Raw genomic sequence first — 18,444 nt, 5'->3', positions numbered from 1 at the left:
AGGCCCACAGGAAATCCATGCCAATGAAAAAATACCCACTAAAGGTCTTAACTTGCGCTATCTGGAGTTTGCATATATTTAAACGCGCAGTCAAGAATTATTAAGTTCGTCTGAATAGTTAGTTGCCCCCCACCCCCCGCCAGAGACGGCTGCTAGTAACCGTAAGACCTGCAGTGTCACGTGCAGTGACGTACGCGCCACGGACTGTCTTTCTCGTTGACCTCATTCAACATTTGTTATCCACTTTCGGGGTATTTCCCGACATTTCCGGCCCCATTTATCTTATACACTATTGGCCATTAAAATTGCTACACCATGAAGATGACGCCTTACAGCCGCGAATTTTAACCAGCAGGAAGAAGATCCTGTGCTATGCAAATGATTAGCTTTTCAGAGGATTCACACAAGGTTGGCGCCGGTGGCGACACCTACAACGTGCTGACATGAGGAAAGTTTCAAACCGGTTTCTCATACACAAACAGCACTTGACCGGCGTTGCCTGGTGAAACGTTGATGCGATGCCTCGTGTAAGGAGGAGAAATGCGTACCGTCACGTTTCCGACTTTGATAAGGGTCGGATTGTAGCCTATCGCGATTGCGGTTTATCGTATCGCGACATTGCTGCTCGCGTTGGTCGAGATCCAATGACTGTTAGCAGAATATGGAATCGGTGGGTTCAGGAGGGTAATACGGAACGCCATTCTGGATCCCAACGGCCTCGTATGACTAGCAGTCGAGATGACAGGCATCTTATCCGCATGGCTGTAACGAATCGTGCAGCCACGTCTCGATCCCCGAGTCAGCAGATGGGGTCGTTTGCAAGACAACAACCATCTGCACGAACAGTTTGACGACGTTTGCAGCAGCATGCACTATCAGCTCGGAGACCATGCCTGCGGTTACCCTTGACGCTGCTTCACAGACAGGAGCACCTGCAATGGTGTACTCAACGACGAACCGGGGTGTACGAATGGCAAAACTTCATTTTTTCGGATGAATCCAGGTTCTGTTTACAGCATCATGATGGTCGCATGCGTGTTTGGCGACATCGCGGTGAACGCACATTGGAAACGTGTATTCGTCATCGCCATACAGGCGTATCAAGCGGAGTGATGGTACGGGGTGCCATTGGTTACACGTCTCGGTCACCTCTTGTTCGCATTGACGGCACTTTGAACAGTGAACGTTACATTTCAGATGTGTTACGACCCGTGGCTCTACCCTTCATTCGATCCCTACGAAACCCAACATTTCAGCAGGATAATGCACGACCGCATGTTGCAGGTCCTGTACGGGCCTTTCTGGATACAGAAAATGTTCGGCTGCTACCCTGGTCAGCACATTCTCCAGATCTCTCACCAATTGAAAACGTCTGGTCAATGTTGGCCGAGCAACTGGCTCGTCACAATACGCCAGTCACTACTCTTGATGAACTGTGGTATCGTGTATTAAGCTGCATGGGCAGCTGTACCTGTACACGCCATCCAAGCTCTGTTTGACTCAAAGCCCAGGCGTATCAAGGCCGTTGTTACGGCCAGAGGTGGTTCTTCTGGGTACTGATTTCTCAGGATCTATGCACCCAAACTCCATGAAACTGTAGTCACATGTCAGTTCTAGTATAATATATTTGTCCAATGAATACCCGTTTATCATGTGCATTTCTTTTTGATGTAGCAATTTTAATGGCCAATAGTGTATTAAATAACTTGTGCAGCGGTGTCTACGTCTCTTAGGGCGTTTTTAAACTTTAATTAGAATCACCCTATTTATGGTGATAATAGCTCGATTGTCTCTGCCGGCCGCTGTGACCGAGCGGTTCTAGGCGCTTCAGTCAAGAACCGGGCTGCTGCTACGGTCGCAGGTTCGAATCCTGCCTTGGGCATGGATGTGTGTGATGTCCTTAGGTTAAGTTAGGTTTAAGTAGTTCTAAGTCTAGGGGACTGATGACCTCAGATGTTAAGTCCCATAATGCTTAGAGCCATTTGAACCATTTGATTCGATTGTCTCTAGGTACCACATGAGAATGAGCAGCTGCTCGAAACCGGTAGCGTAAATAAAATATTTAAAAGAAGCGGCTGTAGTGGCTTGTTATTACAACTTTACACCTTTCATACGATTTGTTTAGGCTGCAGAACAGCGTACATAAGAAATATTCAATGACATTTTCTCGCCAACCGCAGCCAATACAGAAAAACGTCAAGTGCATACTCTTATTAGACGAAGCGTACTCTCAGTCAAACTTCCCTTACGTGGACGTGGATTCCAGAGCAGGTAATTTTAATTTTCAGACTCCGGCAGTAGAAGGTCGGTCGCCAGCAAATTCGAGACAGCAACTGGACGAGCTTATCGAGCTGAGGTGCCGGCGCCTGGGAAAATCGGGAGCGAGCAAAGGCAGTGCGCTGCACCTGGCGCAGTGGATGCGGGGCCAGCTGGGGGGCGCCGGAGGCGCGATGACTCCGGAGGACGAGCCGGAGCCCGAGGTGTGGTCCCCGGAGACGCTGCGCAAGAGGCAGCCCACCATCGCCGTGGCCGGCTGCTCCACCAGCCGCCTCGAGGAGCTCGAGTCCTCAGACACGGAGCGCAGCCACTCTCACAGCACCTCTGACAGCCAGGTAACGCGACTTTTGCGCAACTAAGCGCGACGCATCTACGTCAGGTTTCTCGTTTTCCTTTAAAAAGTGTTTATTTCACAGTAATTGATGGTAAAGTTCTCGAATTGCAGGAAGCAGGTAAGAATCCTTGGCGTACAAAAATACGACTGTCAACTTTTAATATGTGTCCCGGAAGACTAAATTAAATGCACATCTGCAGAACTCTAGCGATGTGATTGTGCGCCCCTAGCCGAACTGCCAAAGCTGTCCCCCCACTCTCTAACCCCATTCCTCCGTAATTATTTCTACGTGTCTTTTCTGAACTTTTGTGAGTTTAATAAAAATGAAGAATTAATGAAGAATATCACTCGGATGAAGAATACTAATTAAAAATATTTCACACAACAAATTAAATATTAAATGTATCTTCGAAGTAAATAAATTATAAAAATTTATATTTGTAGAAAAATTGAAAGTGAAAGAAAATCTGTACTTTGTTCATGGCAGCTACTGCGCACTGGTTTCAGTATGTTGTATACCTGTGGATAGACGTTACTACACTCGATCGTGACAGAACGGAAAACCTAACTTTCGTACGAAGGTAATTTATTATCGAGATGTAACAGAAAAGGCATATGACCGGGTTCCTAGGAGGAAGTTATTATCTGTTCTACGAGATTATGGAATAGGAGGCAAACTTTTGCAAGCAATTAAAGGTCTTTACATAGATAGTCAGGCAGCAGTTAGAGTTGACGGTAAATTGAGTTCATGGTTCAGAGTAGTTTCAGGGGTAAGACAAGTCTGCAAACTGTCTCCACTGTTGTTCATATTATTTATGGATCATATGTTGAAAACAATAGACTCGCTGGGTGAGATTAAGATATGTGAACACAAAATAAGCAGTCTCGCATATGCGGATGACTTAGTTGTGATGGCAGATTATATTGAAAGTTTGCAAAGTAATATTTCGGAGCTAGATCAGAAATGTAAGGATTACGGTATGAAGATTAGCATCTCCAAAACGAAAGTAATGTCAGTGGAAAAGAGATATAAACGGATTGAGTGCCAAATAGGAGGAACAAAGTTAGAACAGGTGGACGGTTTCAAGTACTTAGGATGCGTATTCTCACAGGATGGCAACATAATGAAAGAACTGAAAGCGATTTGTAGCAAAGCTAATGCAGTGATCGCTCAGCTATGATCCTTCTGCAAGAAGGAAGTCAGTACCAAGTTATCTGTGCACCGTTCAATCTTTCGAGCAACTTTGTTGTATGGGAGTGAAAACTGGGTGGATTCAGGTTACCTTATCAATAAGGTTGAGGTTACGGATATGAAAGTAGCTAGGATGATTGCAAGTATTAGTAGATGGGAACAATGGCAGGAGGGTGTCCACAATGAGGAAATCAAAGATAAACTGGGAATGAACTCTATAGATGTAGCACTCAGGGTGAACAGGCTTAGATGGTGGGGTCATGTTACACGCATGGGAGAAGCAAGGTTACCGAAGAGACTCATGGGTTCAGCAGTAGAGGGTAGGAGGAGTCGGGGTAGACCAAGGAGAAGGTACCTGGATTCGGATAATAATGATTTTGAAGTAATAGGCTTAACATCAGAAGAGGCACCAATGTTAGCACTGAATAGGGGCTCATGGAGGAAGTTTATAAGGGGGACTATGCTCCAGACTGAACGTTGAAAGGCATAATCAGTCTTAAATGATGATGATGATGATGATGATGTAACAGACACAGTGGAACAAACACGTGCATCAACAGCAGGCTAGAACCGAATTGCACTGGCAATGATCTCCGATCTTAGAGATATCGTTGTTGTGTTCGCCGTCGATAGTCAATTTGCTGTCGATAACTGTCACATACTAAAGAATATGCTTTATTTGATCTTCCCCAGTTTTTAGTATTGCATAAATTATTAATTAGATATTGAAGAAAAACGGATGTGATTAAGAACTGAGAACACATCGCTCTTAAGAAATTGTATTTTTATTATAACTGTACTTTTAGCGATGGAGACTGGTATATTTGCTACAGCATCCAACCCATCGGCCTTTGAGATCTTAGAACACCCAGCGACGTAATAGCATCAAGAGCTATATTGTTAAATACGAACAAACTGTATAGGTGGCAGGTGTGTGAACCGATTGCACTGTTTCCACATAAAGCGTGTTAGCGATAGACTTCTGTTCGGCATTAGTTGTCTCTTTATTATTCTACTTGCATGAAATAACACTGGAAATCAGTGTGACAACAGCATAGGCCTACATTTACAGTCGTGGGCCGAGGGAAGCGCTTCTTCCCGTAGGCAGAAGATAGAAACACGAGGAGTAATAGAATTCACGTACCTCTCCCGAGTGATTCTCATACGGTCTTTCTTTCTTGCTTTTCTTTTTCCAGTCAGTTTTTGTGCCGCTCTATGACTGAGCGCTTGGTGTGAACCTTTCTCACAAGGGACCATTCCCAAGTGTCAACAAACGATTTTGATGAAACTTGGCGTGTATGCAAAGGGGACAAAATAATGCAATACGTATTTTTTTTCTTTGTGCTCTATTTCACTGTTAAGGAAAAAAAACAACCTGCTGGGTAATTTAGCATGTTAGGGTCGGAAGTACTATCTTCCAAACGATATAGAAACAACGTTTCTCGTATAAAATCTGATACGTAATTAACGTTCTTGTAAACTGTGTAATCGAATTTTGTAATAATCTGAATTTTGCAATGTAGCCCACCACCATTAATTAATTTTGAAAAATGAAAAATTTTGTTACAACAGAAATTAATGAAGCTTTTAAGATACATACATCCATGTGCAATAAAGCTGGTTTCTGTAATACCATATTTGGAAAATAAGTTGTACATAATGTGCTGTCAGAGTGTTTTCAACATACCTAATTAAAATATCTAAACAGTCGTTATTAGTCTAGTTACTTATTTTACTTATATTTGTTTCATATTTTAAATTATTTTACAATACACATTCTTTTTTTGTTTTACCGTTTCACACACATTTAGTTTGTTAATTGAAGATAATAACTCAATATTATGATACAAAATCATTACAATAATGATAATCCGTAAGAAAATGCTTAAAATACAATGTTTTCTTACACCATGCACATGAAATGAACGAAATTTCTACACATAATATACACGACAGATATAATATTACGAAACAAACTTCAGCATGATTTCACGTTGTCACAGATGACCTTCTAAATTTTGTATCAGGCATGTTTCAGTAAGTTAGTAAGCCTTGGCGAAGAGAATTGAGTATGTATTAGTGACTGCAGCTTGATTACATCGTTTGTCAGATGGAGACTGACATTATAATCATTAAACAGAACTAGATATGAAAATCTTCTCACAAGTTACTCCAACACCTAAAGCAAAATACATCTCACGACTGTACTTGTGTCGTCGAGTCCTGTGTGATAACTGATAACCATAGGATTAAGTTCCTTGTCCTCAGGTATAATAGTCAAAATGTTTTTTGCACACTGACCACCCGCCTTTTCATAGTTTTGGAAGACACTAATGGAGAGTTTCGACCGAGAATTCGTGAATCTACTTTTGAAGTCCCAAATGCCCTTGTCATAGGATAGAAATCTGGAAAACTAACGTCCGACCAGGTCTAACGATATTTGAAGGATGTTTACTTTCCCCGTGATGGAAAAAAGTCTGTATTATTGTTATATTCTTGGGGCTGTCGATGTGAAAGAACCGTACAGGGCGTCGTGCCCAAGGACAAGGAACCTATTCGTCTGATGATCCCAAAGGACTCGACGGCACAGGTCCAGTCGTCAGATGTACGAGGTGTGGCTAGAAAAAAACCGGACTAGTACTGGTGAAACAATAAAACGAATGCAATAAGGCTGAAAGTCGCGTGGCCTGTCACGTGACTCTCGCTCCGCCTACTGCTCGAGTTTCATCTGCCTCCTGCACTCAGTCTGCCCGTGGCGTCTGTTTTAAGTAGTTGACGTTTTGTCTGTGCGTCGGAAAATGTTGAGTGTACAGAAAGAACAGCGTGTTAACATCAAATTTTGTTTCATACTAGAAAAATCTGCAAGTGAAACGTTTGTAATGTTACAACAAGTGTACGGAGATGATTGTTTATCGCGAACAGAAGTGTTTGAGTGGTTTAAACGATTTAAAGATGGACGCGAAGACACCAGTGATGACACTCGCACTGGCAGACCATTGTCAGCAAAAATTGATGCAAACATTGAAAAAATCGGTAAACTTGTTCGACAACAATCAGAGCAGTGTCTGAGTTAACAGGAGTTGACAAGGAAAGTGTCGAACAAGTTTACCGATTTTTTCAATGTTTGCATCAGTTTTTGCTGACAATGGTCTGCCAGTGCGAGTGTCATCACTGGTGTCTTCGCGTCCATCTTTAAATCGTTTAAACCACTCAAACACTTGTGTTCGCAATAAACAGTCATCGCCGTACACTTGTTGTAACATTACAAACGTTTCACTTGCAGATTTTCCTAGTTTGAAACAAAATTTGATGTTAACACGCTGTTCTTTCTGTACACTCAACATTTTCCGACGCACAGACAAAACGTCAACTACTTAAAACAGACGCCACGGGCAGACTGAGTGCAGGAGGCAGATGAAACTCGAGCAGTAGGCGGAGCGAGAGTCACGTGACAGGCCACGCGACTTTCAGCCTTATTGCATTCGTTTTATTGTTTCACCAGTACTAGTCCGGTTTTTTTCTAGCCACACCTCGTATAATAAGGCTTTTAATATTGGAAGAACTTTGTGAGATTTTCAGGTCTAGTTCTGTTCAATGATTACGGTCTCAGTCTCCACTTGAGAAACGATATAATCACCCTGCAGTCACTAGTGCATAATCAGTTCTCTTCGCCAAGTCTTACCGATGTACTGATTTATGCCTGATACAAATCAGGATATTTAGAGGGTCATCCGTGACAGTTTGAAATCCTACTTAAATCTGTTTTATACTGCGTTCTCTGTCGTGTATATTATGTGAAGAAATTTCGTTCATTTTATGTGCATAGTGAAAGAAAACGTTATTTTTAAGCGTTTATTTACAGATTATCATTATTGTTACGATTTTCTATCATAATAATGAGTTACTTATTATTTTTCATTAACAAAATACACATGTGTGAAATGGTAAACTAAAATACACAAACAAAAATCTAAAATGAACGTAAGAAATCTAATAACAATTTAAAACATAAAATAAATATAAGCAAAATAAAAAACCAAACTAATGACGAATTTTTAGATGATTAAAAATAATGTTCAGATAATTAAAAATTAGATGTGTTGAAAATATCCTGACAGCACGTAGTGCGCAGATTATTTCACAAAACTGGTATTTCGGAAACCAACTTTATTACAAGTTTGTTTGTGTGGCCATCCTCCACAGCAAGCATATAAATACTTGTTTTGTAAATAAAACTGCCTTTTCCTGCTGCTGGTTATTTTATTATGCATGTATGTACATGTGTCGCTTGAAAGCTTCTTTAATTTACGTTGTAACAAAAGTTTTCATTTTTCGAAATTAATTAATGGTGGTGGACTATTTTGAAAAATGTCAAATCGTTACTAAATTCGATGAAACAGTTTTCAAGAACGTTAATTACATATCAGCTTTTATATGAGAAACATTTTTTCTGTATCATCGTTTGAAATATATGCCCTCCGAATCTAATATCCAAATTAACTTTTCAGGATATGGTTTGCCTCTTAAAAGTGAAATAGAGCACAAACAAAAAAATACGTATTGCATTATGTTGTCCTCTCTTCACACCGACAAATTTCGTCAAGATCGTTTATTGACGCTTGTGAATGTTCCCTTGTCAGTGCGGCCCTGCACAGCCGTGTCCTTGTGGCAGATACGTAACGGGTATGCTGGATGTTTTGAATGAAACTTATACTGTTTGTTGTTGTGCATACTTAGTATATAGAATTCTGGATAGAAAACCAAATCCGGAAATGTGTTATTTCTCTGCTACAAGAAAAATTATATTAGCTTCTGCTTCATCAAAGAGCCAAAACTAATGTAAAATCCATTTATGATGAAAAATATATTTTTGGAACTTTGCTATATGAAAAGTAATTTAGCCTGTTACAGCATGTAACAATTTCATGATACTTTTCGAGCCTTTCCTTGCGACCAGCAGTTCCTCTACATTCTCATTTCCAAAAACTGGGACTACCGTGCTATGATTGCAAATACCCCATTCTTTACCTCTGCTACGGTACCAGCACCAACAACCACGTCGCTTCCATTGCAACTCTACCACCACCGTCGCCACACAATTCACTGAGCTTTCAGTAATTATTGTTAACATTTCACGTTGACTGTTGTTGTTATTACTACTGACCAGGTGCTTCAAATTTTCATTTTCACAGTTAGAAAATTATTCACCTTATTTTTTAACTTACGTTTAAGAACTTTAACTGAACTTAAGTTTATGAAAGAACTGACAGCCAAAGCAATCTCAGTTTCTAGACAAATCGATGTAAACAAAACTACATAGAAGTTAAGATGGCCCTCCAACTAAACTTAACAATGAACCAAACGCTACCCCAACGACAGTGCTGCATTACATTCAGTTCCATTTTTGTTTCGGGTTTTTGGTGACTAAGTGCACAGAAAGTACAAGCACCAATGGAGGTCTCTTGGCGCCCCTTTCGTCTTGGTGCCCGGGCCTATCTGGCCCATGTGGAAACCCAGCCCTGCAATTTGTTAGAAAATAAAACTCAAAACTCTTTATAACAGTTCTTATCAATCACCAGTCATACTGATGCATCTACATTAATAGGTTTTTATAATTTACTTAGTTGAAACAGTATATTTGGTGTGAGATTTGTATATATTATTTTACTGTCAGGCACGTAACACCCAGATACATGCGAATACTTTTTATATTCACAGTTTTATTCAGTTCGTACATTTACTGATGACACCAGAAAAAAAACATTCGAGTTGAAAGTACGATGCAGCTAAAGGATTTTAAAACCCAAGATAATCTAAAATGTTCAGTAACACGGTGAATAGCTAAGAACAATGAAGTAGTTTCGATATTTCATGACAAATCGCATGGGTTATAATTGCACCAGTCATTGTCCATTACTAGTTTTCTTGCTTTCTTCAGACTGATACAGGTTTGATATATCTGTTTGTACGCATGTGGGGGCGGGAGAGAGAATGGCAGTTTCGTTTGTGAAAATTTTCTCGGAGGGTTAGGGGGTAGCTGCCCTACCTTACCTCCCACTGAATATGTCCATATGACGTCACTTACTTTGCAACTACACATTGCTTTTTGGTTCACTTACAAGTGCTGTTCTACATGTCATCCAAAAATGTCACTACATAGTTTTGAGCTTACTAATTATGTTCCTGGCCCATCTTTACCAGTGTGGGGTTTATATCAAATCTCTTCTGCTGCGGAAATAATTAAATCCAATACAACAAACTAAAATTAGGCAGGGGTTGGGGATTAGTAGTCCGAGAAGCCCTACTCTGTACATTTTCAATGGACTGACAATGGAAATCAAGAGCATGTCAGTCAAACAATACCATCAGTCTGTGCCTTCCTCAAATCTACGTTTCAAATAACTTCACATTTCATTAGTAAAGTATCACGATGTACGATAACTTTGTTTCAAATCACATCTAGTCTCGGGATGTTCAGTGCACACTTTATGTTCACAATAACTCATTACACCTTTTTCCTCATCTTCGTAAAGTATGGTCTTGCACTTTGAGTGTAGTACACTTCTTTGTAACACCACACACAGCACTATTGATACCGAATGTTTCTGCAGATTTGCACAGAATAGTGTGCGATGGAGTCAAGCTGTATGAGCACTGCTGCTAATGACCCCAAGAAGCAGCTCTCCCAACCATTTAGTTTCATTCTGACTATGATTCCGGTTGTACTTGCCCTTATGCGTGAGGTGTGCTCGCTTGTGTGAATGTGTGTGTATTTTCTTTGCTGAAGAAGGCTTTGGCGAAAAGCTATAAAGTTCAAGTCTTTTCACTGTGCCCCTCTGCAACTCAGTGGGTCATGTTTACGGTGAGTAGCAATCTATACTTTTCCTAATATTGCTGATATTCCAACATGGAGTTTCCATTGTTTTCTTTCTTATCTGTGTCTCCCTCTATACCTTCTCATCCTCATCATCCATTCCCTCCTTTCTCTCTCTCTCTCTCTCTCTCTCTCTCGCTTATTCTCTCTCTTGATTATGCTCTGACACTCTGTTACCTTCTCTTTCTTTTCGTTATTTACAGTAATTTCACAGTTATAATTAATTTTTAAGTTATTTACTCGTTACTTTTTTGTGCATTTCTTTCCTTCGCTGCGTATTCATTTCTTACGATTCCTCGATTCCTCTTTCCATTGTGTATTCTTGACTCATGTTACTGTTTTTATTCAACTGAACAGGGTACTACTTACAGTTGCATTAACCTGTCACAACCTTCTTAGTTATTATATTGAATAATGAAATGGAGATTTTTCAAAACGTCATGTTTCAATGCTTTGAGGACCTCCCGAGGAACTAAGGTCCAAAAAACTAAATAAAAGTTTTTAATGGAAAATGCTGAGAAATAGGATAATAATACAACCACATCTAATATCGGGGATAGTGATTCAACCACATCTAATTTTGTACAACTTCCAAATTAAAGTTCACAATGTGAAAAAACTGCAGATCACTAGAAAAATGTTGTGTACTAGTAGACCCAAAAAATATAGCTGGCCACAAACGTCCTGCACTAGCAGCTCTGAAAAAACTAACTAAACATAGTATTTTTTTAGAGAGAGTGATATTTTAACGAAATTTATTATACTTCGAAACATGATTAATGACATTTCTAAATAAAAAAATCAGCCCATATGAAAAAGCTGCCTTCTGCACCAGAAAATCCTCTGACCAAGTGATAATGGCCAATGACCGTTTTTCCACAAATTTTACATATGCCGATATATTCTGGAGAAATACCACTGCAGGCTATAGCTAAATTTGGTTCCTACATAATTAACACCTCTAATATGTTGTTAAATTGATCGTTATTTCTATAATTCTGCAAAACATTTTTTATAGGAGCATCTCTGTTCCACATGTCAGTGCAGTGTGGAGATTTTGTCATTGCATTAACATAGTGCTCTATCTATTTCAGACTGAAACATCCTCCCACTTGTTATGACATTTTACAGATCTGCCTGCAAAAGGTAATGAGTCATATGGAAATGAGAACAGAAAGTGCATAGTTCAAATGGCAGCTGTCTCTGCTCAGTATGCTTCACAAGCTCCAATAGTGAGCCATGGTCTTAGATTAGCACTTACATAGGGAGTCTGTCAGATGGGCATAAGCTTAGATTATGTATTTTTGATCCTCTGCCTCCTTGAAAAAACATGTTCAAAAAGGTATATTTGTACAGTTTGTGGTGATTTGTCGCCTCAGTGGTTAAGTGGCAGACTAAATATTAAGAAATTATAAGTTACATCAAAAACTATACCTCTCCATACTAGAGGTTAGTTTTTGATGTCACTTATAATTTCTTTCTCTTCTGGTAGCGTTCATTAATATGAAAAATGTGAGTAGTTTAACTATGGATCCCCTTATAACTAGCTCGTAAGTCTGACCAGACATCGGAGGATGGCAAAGGCAGATTGTTTTCACTAGGACAACGTCTAAAACCACTCACCAAAAAGCAGAAGCGTTGAGCTGTGGTCAGGCTCAAACGACAGAACGAAAACGCGGTAGCTTTTGAAGTTATCCTTTGATGAGCTACAGTAAAATAGACAAACATAAACACCCCCCACCACCACCACCACACACACACACACACACACACACACACACATACACACGACTTTGCCCCTATGTGGCGCTGGCTAGTCTAACTGTGCCAGTGACAATTTTGTGGCAGATGGTCTGGCTGTAGTGGGTGTAGTGTCGGTTGGGTAGGTAGAGGGAGAGGGAGATGGAGACTGAAGGCAGGGAGAGGCATGTGGGGTGGCTGGCTAGCAGCATGGAGGGAGGCTACCTCTTCCCCAGTTAGGAATATGGGAGGGAGGGGTGGCAGGTATGTGGGCTGGCATGATTATAGAGGCCAGTGGGAAACGACACGCACTGAAGGCGATGTGGGGGCGTAAATTGGAAGGCGGTGACAAGTTAGAGGAAGGAGAAACTGTCAGGTGGAGGGGACTGGGACAGTGTTTTGCATGAGACTGAGGCCAGGACGATTACAGGAGTGAAGGATGTACTGTAAGGATCTCTTCCATCTGTGTACTTCAGAAAAGCTGATGATGGAGAGAAGGATCCAGATGGCTCAGGTTGTGAAACAGCCATTGAAACTGAGAGTGTTGTGCTCAGCTGCATGTTATAGCACCAGATGGTCAACTTTGATCTTGACAGTAGTTTAGTGGTCGCCATTCAGTGTGGTGGACAGTTGGTAGGTAGTTAGTCATACCAACATAAAGGGCTGAATTGGTGTATGACATGGCTGCTTTCGCAGTCGGCCTGAATTATGATGGGGTAGGGTAAGCCTGTTACAGGACTAGAGCAGGAGATGCCAGATGGGTGGATTGGGCAAGTCTTGCACATTGGTCTGCCACAGGGATCATAGTCCCTGTGGGAAGGAGTTGAGGCTGGAAGTGGCATTGAGATGAACTAGGATGTTGTGTAGGTTGGGTGGGCGATAGAACACCACTTTAGGAGAGGTGGGAAGGATCTAGTGTAAGATGTCCCTCATTTCAGGGCAGGATGAGAGATAATGAAAGCCCTGGCGAAGGATATAGATCAATCATTCCTATCGAAGGTGATATTTGGTGACAAAGGGTGGATATGGCACAGGAAATATGTTTGTGGACTAGGTTTGAGGACTATTTCCCTAGTGGGCAAGGGAGCTCTTGTCACTGAAGTTATATAGTCCATGGGTGGCTAGGCTGTATGAGAAGGATTTTTTGGTGTGGAAGGGATGGCATCTGTTGAAATGGAGGTACTGTTGGTGGTTAGTGGGTTTAATGTGGACAGAGGTGTTAATGGTCAACGTCCAGGAATGTGGCACATATGGTAGGAGAGGAGCAGGTGAAGCAGACGGGAGAAAAAGTGTTGAGGTTGTGAAGGGTTGTTGATAGGGTGTCTTGATCCTGAGTCTAGATGAAGATATCATCAATGAACCAAGACCAGACTAGGTGTTGGGAAGCTAGAAAGGTTTCCTCTACATGGCCCATAAACAGTTTGATGTAGGAGGGTGCTGTGCAGGTGCCCATGGCTGTGCCATGGATTTGTTTCAAAGGAAAAGTAGTTGTCCGTCAGGATATAGTAGGTAAGATGTATAACGAATGAGCTGGTGGGTTTGGAGTCTGAAAGACGTTGGGAGCGGTAGGGAGGGAGACGTGAATTGCTGCCTTAAGGGACTGTCAGGTCCCCATATAGCCGTTTTACAGATGGGGTATCAATCAAGCTCTTGAACGACATTACAGAATGCAGTCCACTTTTCTATCATGCATGTGTGGCAGTTGAAGTCACTTCATTATCTATTAACCTCATGGTTACTGTGAAGGATTTTTTTATATGTGTCTGCTTTGTACCAGACCTTTTTTGAGTGTATGTTTTTAACCCTTTTGTATGTCAAATGTATTGTGCTTTAGTTTTATCTTTTCATTTTTCGATTGTTTTTTACTTTTATACACTAGTTTATATCTTGGAGAACAGTTCATGTACGTACTTCTGAATTTATGAATGAAGGAGGAATATTAATAATGAAGTAAATACGGGACAAGGATACGAGGAAGACAAATACTAACTGTGGAGGAGAGGTGTTTTGTATCAGACAGGTACATAAACAAGGTGTTTATTATTGTGATTCAGTAACTTTTTCATTCTGTTGTCTATATTCCATTCAAGATTTTCCATTTCCTTACTAAAATAAATACTAAACAAAAGTGTGTGTGTGTGTTTTATATGAATCCATTATGGAACATTACATATGTCTTTATTCCATACTATAGAATGTGGTGGAACTGAATCAGTTTCATTAAATATCAACGTTCAGAGATAATCTAAACAATCATTATGTTTTGTAGTATGGGTACTAATAATTAGCGCTGTATTGTCAGTGGTTTCGTCACAGGGTTATTTGGTAACCGTGATAGCGTTACGGAGATGTTTAATAAACTCAAGTGGCAGACTCTGCAAGAGAGGCGCTCTGCATCGCGGTGTAGCTTGCTCGCCAGGTTTCGAGAGGGTGCGTTTCTGGATGAGGTATCGAATATATTGCTTGCCCCTACTTATACCTCCCGAGGAGATCACGAATGTAAAATTAGAGAGATTAGAGCGCGCACGGAGGCTTTCAGACAGTCGTTCCTCCCGCGAACCATACGCGACTGGAACAGGAAAGGGAGGTAATGACAGTGGCACGTAAAGTGCCCTCCGCCACACACCGTTGGGTGGCTTGCGGAGTATAAATGTAGATGTAGATGTAGATGTAGATGGAACCAGCATTACAAACATGATGATGATTCTGTAAACACTGCTAAGAGGTCATGATATATGAACGTGAAGAATGCTTTGATCCTTGAACATGTTTATCAGCATTGGAATAATCACTCATTTGAACTCTGCATTGAACTCACAGTTCCTGGCTGATTAGAGTGGAATGTTCACATATAAGTGGTAGACATCTTTGAGTCAGCATCACAATAAGTTACACTCCTGGAAATTGAAATAAGAACACCGTGAATTCATTGTCCCAGGAAGGGGAAACTTTATTGACACATTCCTGGGGTCAGATACATCACATGATCACACTGACAGAACCACAGGCACATAGACACAGGCAACAGAGCATGCACAATGTCGGCACTAGTACAGTGTATATCCACCTTTCGCAGCAATGCAGGCTGCTATTCTCCCATGGAGACGATCGTAGAGAGGCTGGATGTAGTCCTGTGGAACGGCTTGCCATGCCATTTCCACCTGGCGCCTCAGTTGGACCAGCGTTCGTGCTGGACGTGCAGACCGCGTGAGACGACGCTTCATCCAGTCCCAAACATGCTCAATGGGGGACAGATCCGGAGATCTTGCTGGCCAGGGTAGTTGACTTACACCTTCTAGAGCACGTTGGGTGGCACGGGATACATGCGGACGTGCATTGTCCTGTTGGAACAGCAAGTTCCCTTGCCGGTCTAGGAATGGTAGAACGATGGGTTCGATGACGGTTTGGATGTACCGTGCACTATTGAGTGTCCCCTCGACGATCACCAGTGGTGTACGGCCAGTGTAGGAGATCGCTCCCCACACCATGATGCCGGGTGTTGGCCCTGTGTGCCTCGGTCGTATGCAGTCCTGATTGTGGCGCTCACCTGCACGGCGCCAAACACGCATACGACCATCATTGGCACCAAGGCAGAAGCGACTCTCATCGCTGAAGACGACACGTCTCCATTCGTCCCTCCATTCACGCCTGTCGCGACACCACTGGAGGCGGGCTGCACGATGTTGGGGCGTGAGCGGAAGACGGCCTAACGGTGTGCGGGACCGTAGCCCAGCTTCATGGAGACGGTTGCGAATGGTCCTCGCCGATACCCCAGGAGCAACAGTGTCCCTAGTTTGCTGGGAAGTGGCGGTGCGGTCCCCTACGGCACTGCGTAGGATCCTACGGTCTTGGCGTGCATCCGTGCGTCGCTGCGGTCCGGTCCCAGGTCGACGGGCACGTGCACCTTCCGCCGACCACTGGCGACAACATCGATGTACTGTGGAGACCTCACGCCCCACGTGTTGAGCAATTCGGCGGTACGTCCACCCGGCCTCCCGCATGCCCACTATACGCCCTCGCTCAAAGTCCGTCAACTGCACATACGGTTCACGTCCACGCTGTCGCGGCATGCTACCAGTGTTAAAGACTGCGATGGAGCTCCGTATGCCACGGCAAACTGGCTGACACTGACGGCGGCGGTGCACAAATGCTGCGCAGCTAGCGCCATTCGACGGCCAACACCGCGGTTCCTGGTGTGTCCGCTGTGCCGTGCGTGTGATCATTGCTTGTACAGCCCTCTCGCAGTGTCCGGAGCAAGTATGGTGGGTCTGACACGCCGGTGTCAATGTGTTCTTTTTTCCATTTCCAGGAGTGTATTTGTACAGATTAATGCCATAGATAATATACAATCGCACCAAAAAGTATTGGCACACGTGTGTATTTATCGTTGCTGCTTACAAACGCCGCACCTTGCGGTACACAGCACATGTACGTGCTAGCGTACACATCAGAAATTACAATTCTGCCCGCAGTACCTACCGTTAACAAAGAAATGCAGTGTTAAGTGCAAAAATGTATCTCCTCTGCACACAAAAAGTATTGGCACAGAGCGTGGCTTCTCGGTATACTGCTGGGTTTTCGGGTACCGGAACGCCATCTGCTGAATACCACGTTCAAACTCGCTTAAATCTTGATAACCTGCTTTTGTAGCAGCAGTAACCTATCTAACAACTGCGCCAGACACTTGTCTTACATAGGCGTTGCCGAACGCGGACCGTATTCTGCCTATTTACATATCTCTGTATTTGAATAAGCATGCCTATAACAGTTTCTTTGGTACTTCAGTGTAGTCTGAAGAACATTCTGGACAATTTGAGCGAGTGATTGGGCCGCCCAGATCGCCCGAAATGAATCCCATTGAACATTTATGGGACGCAATCGAGAAGTCATTTCGTGCACAAAATCCTCGAGCGGCAACATTTCTGCAGTTATGGCAGCTATAGAGGCAGCATGGCTTAGTATTTCTGCAGGTGACTTCCAACGACTAGTTGAGTTCATGCTAGGTCGAGTTGCTGCAATATTCCGACACGACATTAGAAGAGAATGTCACATCGGTGTATAACACATATGTAATATAATACACGTGTTATTTGAGATGAAATACTCATATAATTTATTCCACAGCATATTATTGCTTGGTTAAAGGTTTATAAGTGTACGATAGGTATTGCATAGTACTCACTCATGCCACCCCATAACCTAACCTCCACATGCGACACGCTATCCCATACAGGACCAGCACTTCTTTTTTTCTGGCCCTGGGTAAGTGTTCTCAGGTCCCTCCCCTTAATTTTTTATTTTCAACTTTGGTTTTCTAGATTAAGTCAGAAAATTTTAACGCAAAAATTAAATAATTCCTTTTTTTCTAAGAAATTTTTATGAACCTCGCAGTTTACATAATTTTAATACTTGACAAAATTATGCTTTCGTTATAGCTTTTTTAGATGGGAACTTTTTTATAATCTCGATGTAATCGAATGAGCGGGCTAACTCTGGCACTATTGCGGTTATAGCTAATCCAACAAGACACTCTTGCCCCATTATAGTTCACAAACAATTTTTGACTCATGGAAGAAAGTTTAATGACCGCTCTGCTTAGGCAACAATAACAGGTAAAGTGCAGAAAAACCATAAGGCGACCATTCTATTTATAAATATGTTTTAAACTGCACTTATGAAGAGCACTGAGAAGGTGCAGAGGGGGAAGTGGTTCCGTCCCAAATTTAGCTGCATAAATATTTTTAACTGCAGAATCTATTGTTTCAAAATCTACTTATTAACTTCTACGCGGTACAAGTACACCATGTTTTCTATGCACTCTGATAGAGTGGAATCGTCTAGTCTTATGAAGTTTCAAAGTAAACTAAATATGTCCATCAAGTTGCCTATAGCAGCATACGTTATAGTTAATTTTTCTACAACTGTATCTTGAATAACGTTGATAAAAAATACTTTAAACCTGTCCTCTACGTCCAGGTTTAAATCTTCTTCTGGTGTTTATCTAGAAACCGTTTTCTTTTGCCCGTC

At 42.0% G+C, this 18,444-nt stretch overlaps 1 protein-coding gene across 1 annotated transcript in view; it reads left to right on the top strand.

Moving 5' to 3' along the window:
- Positions 1-18,444, top strand: part of LOC126470665 (uncharacterized) — a 1,059,339-nt gene that overhangs the window by 777,326 nt on the left and 263,569 nt on the right. Inside the window, exon 16 of the mRNA XM_050098659.1 lies at positions 2,289-2,612. Within this exon, the coding sequence (XP_049954616.1) occupies positions 2,289-2,612 (324 nt within the window). The remainder of the gene's footprint in view (positions 1-2,288; positions 2,613-18,444) is intronic.

Source organism: Schistocerca serialis, chromosome 3 (assembly GCF_023864345.2).
Source record: "Schistocerca serialis cubense isolate TAMUIC-IGC-003099 chromosome 3, iqSchSeri2.2, whole genome shotgun sequence".
Classification (NCBI taxonomy): Eukaryota; Metazoa; Arthropoda; class Insecta; order Orthoptera; family Acrididae; genus Schistocerca; species Schistocerca serialis.
Note: the sequence above shows the minus strand (reverse complement) of the source record. Positions and strands in the feature narration are given on the sequence as shown.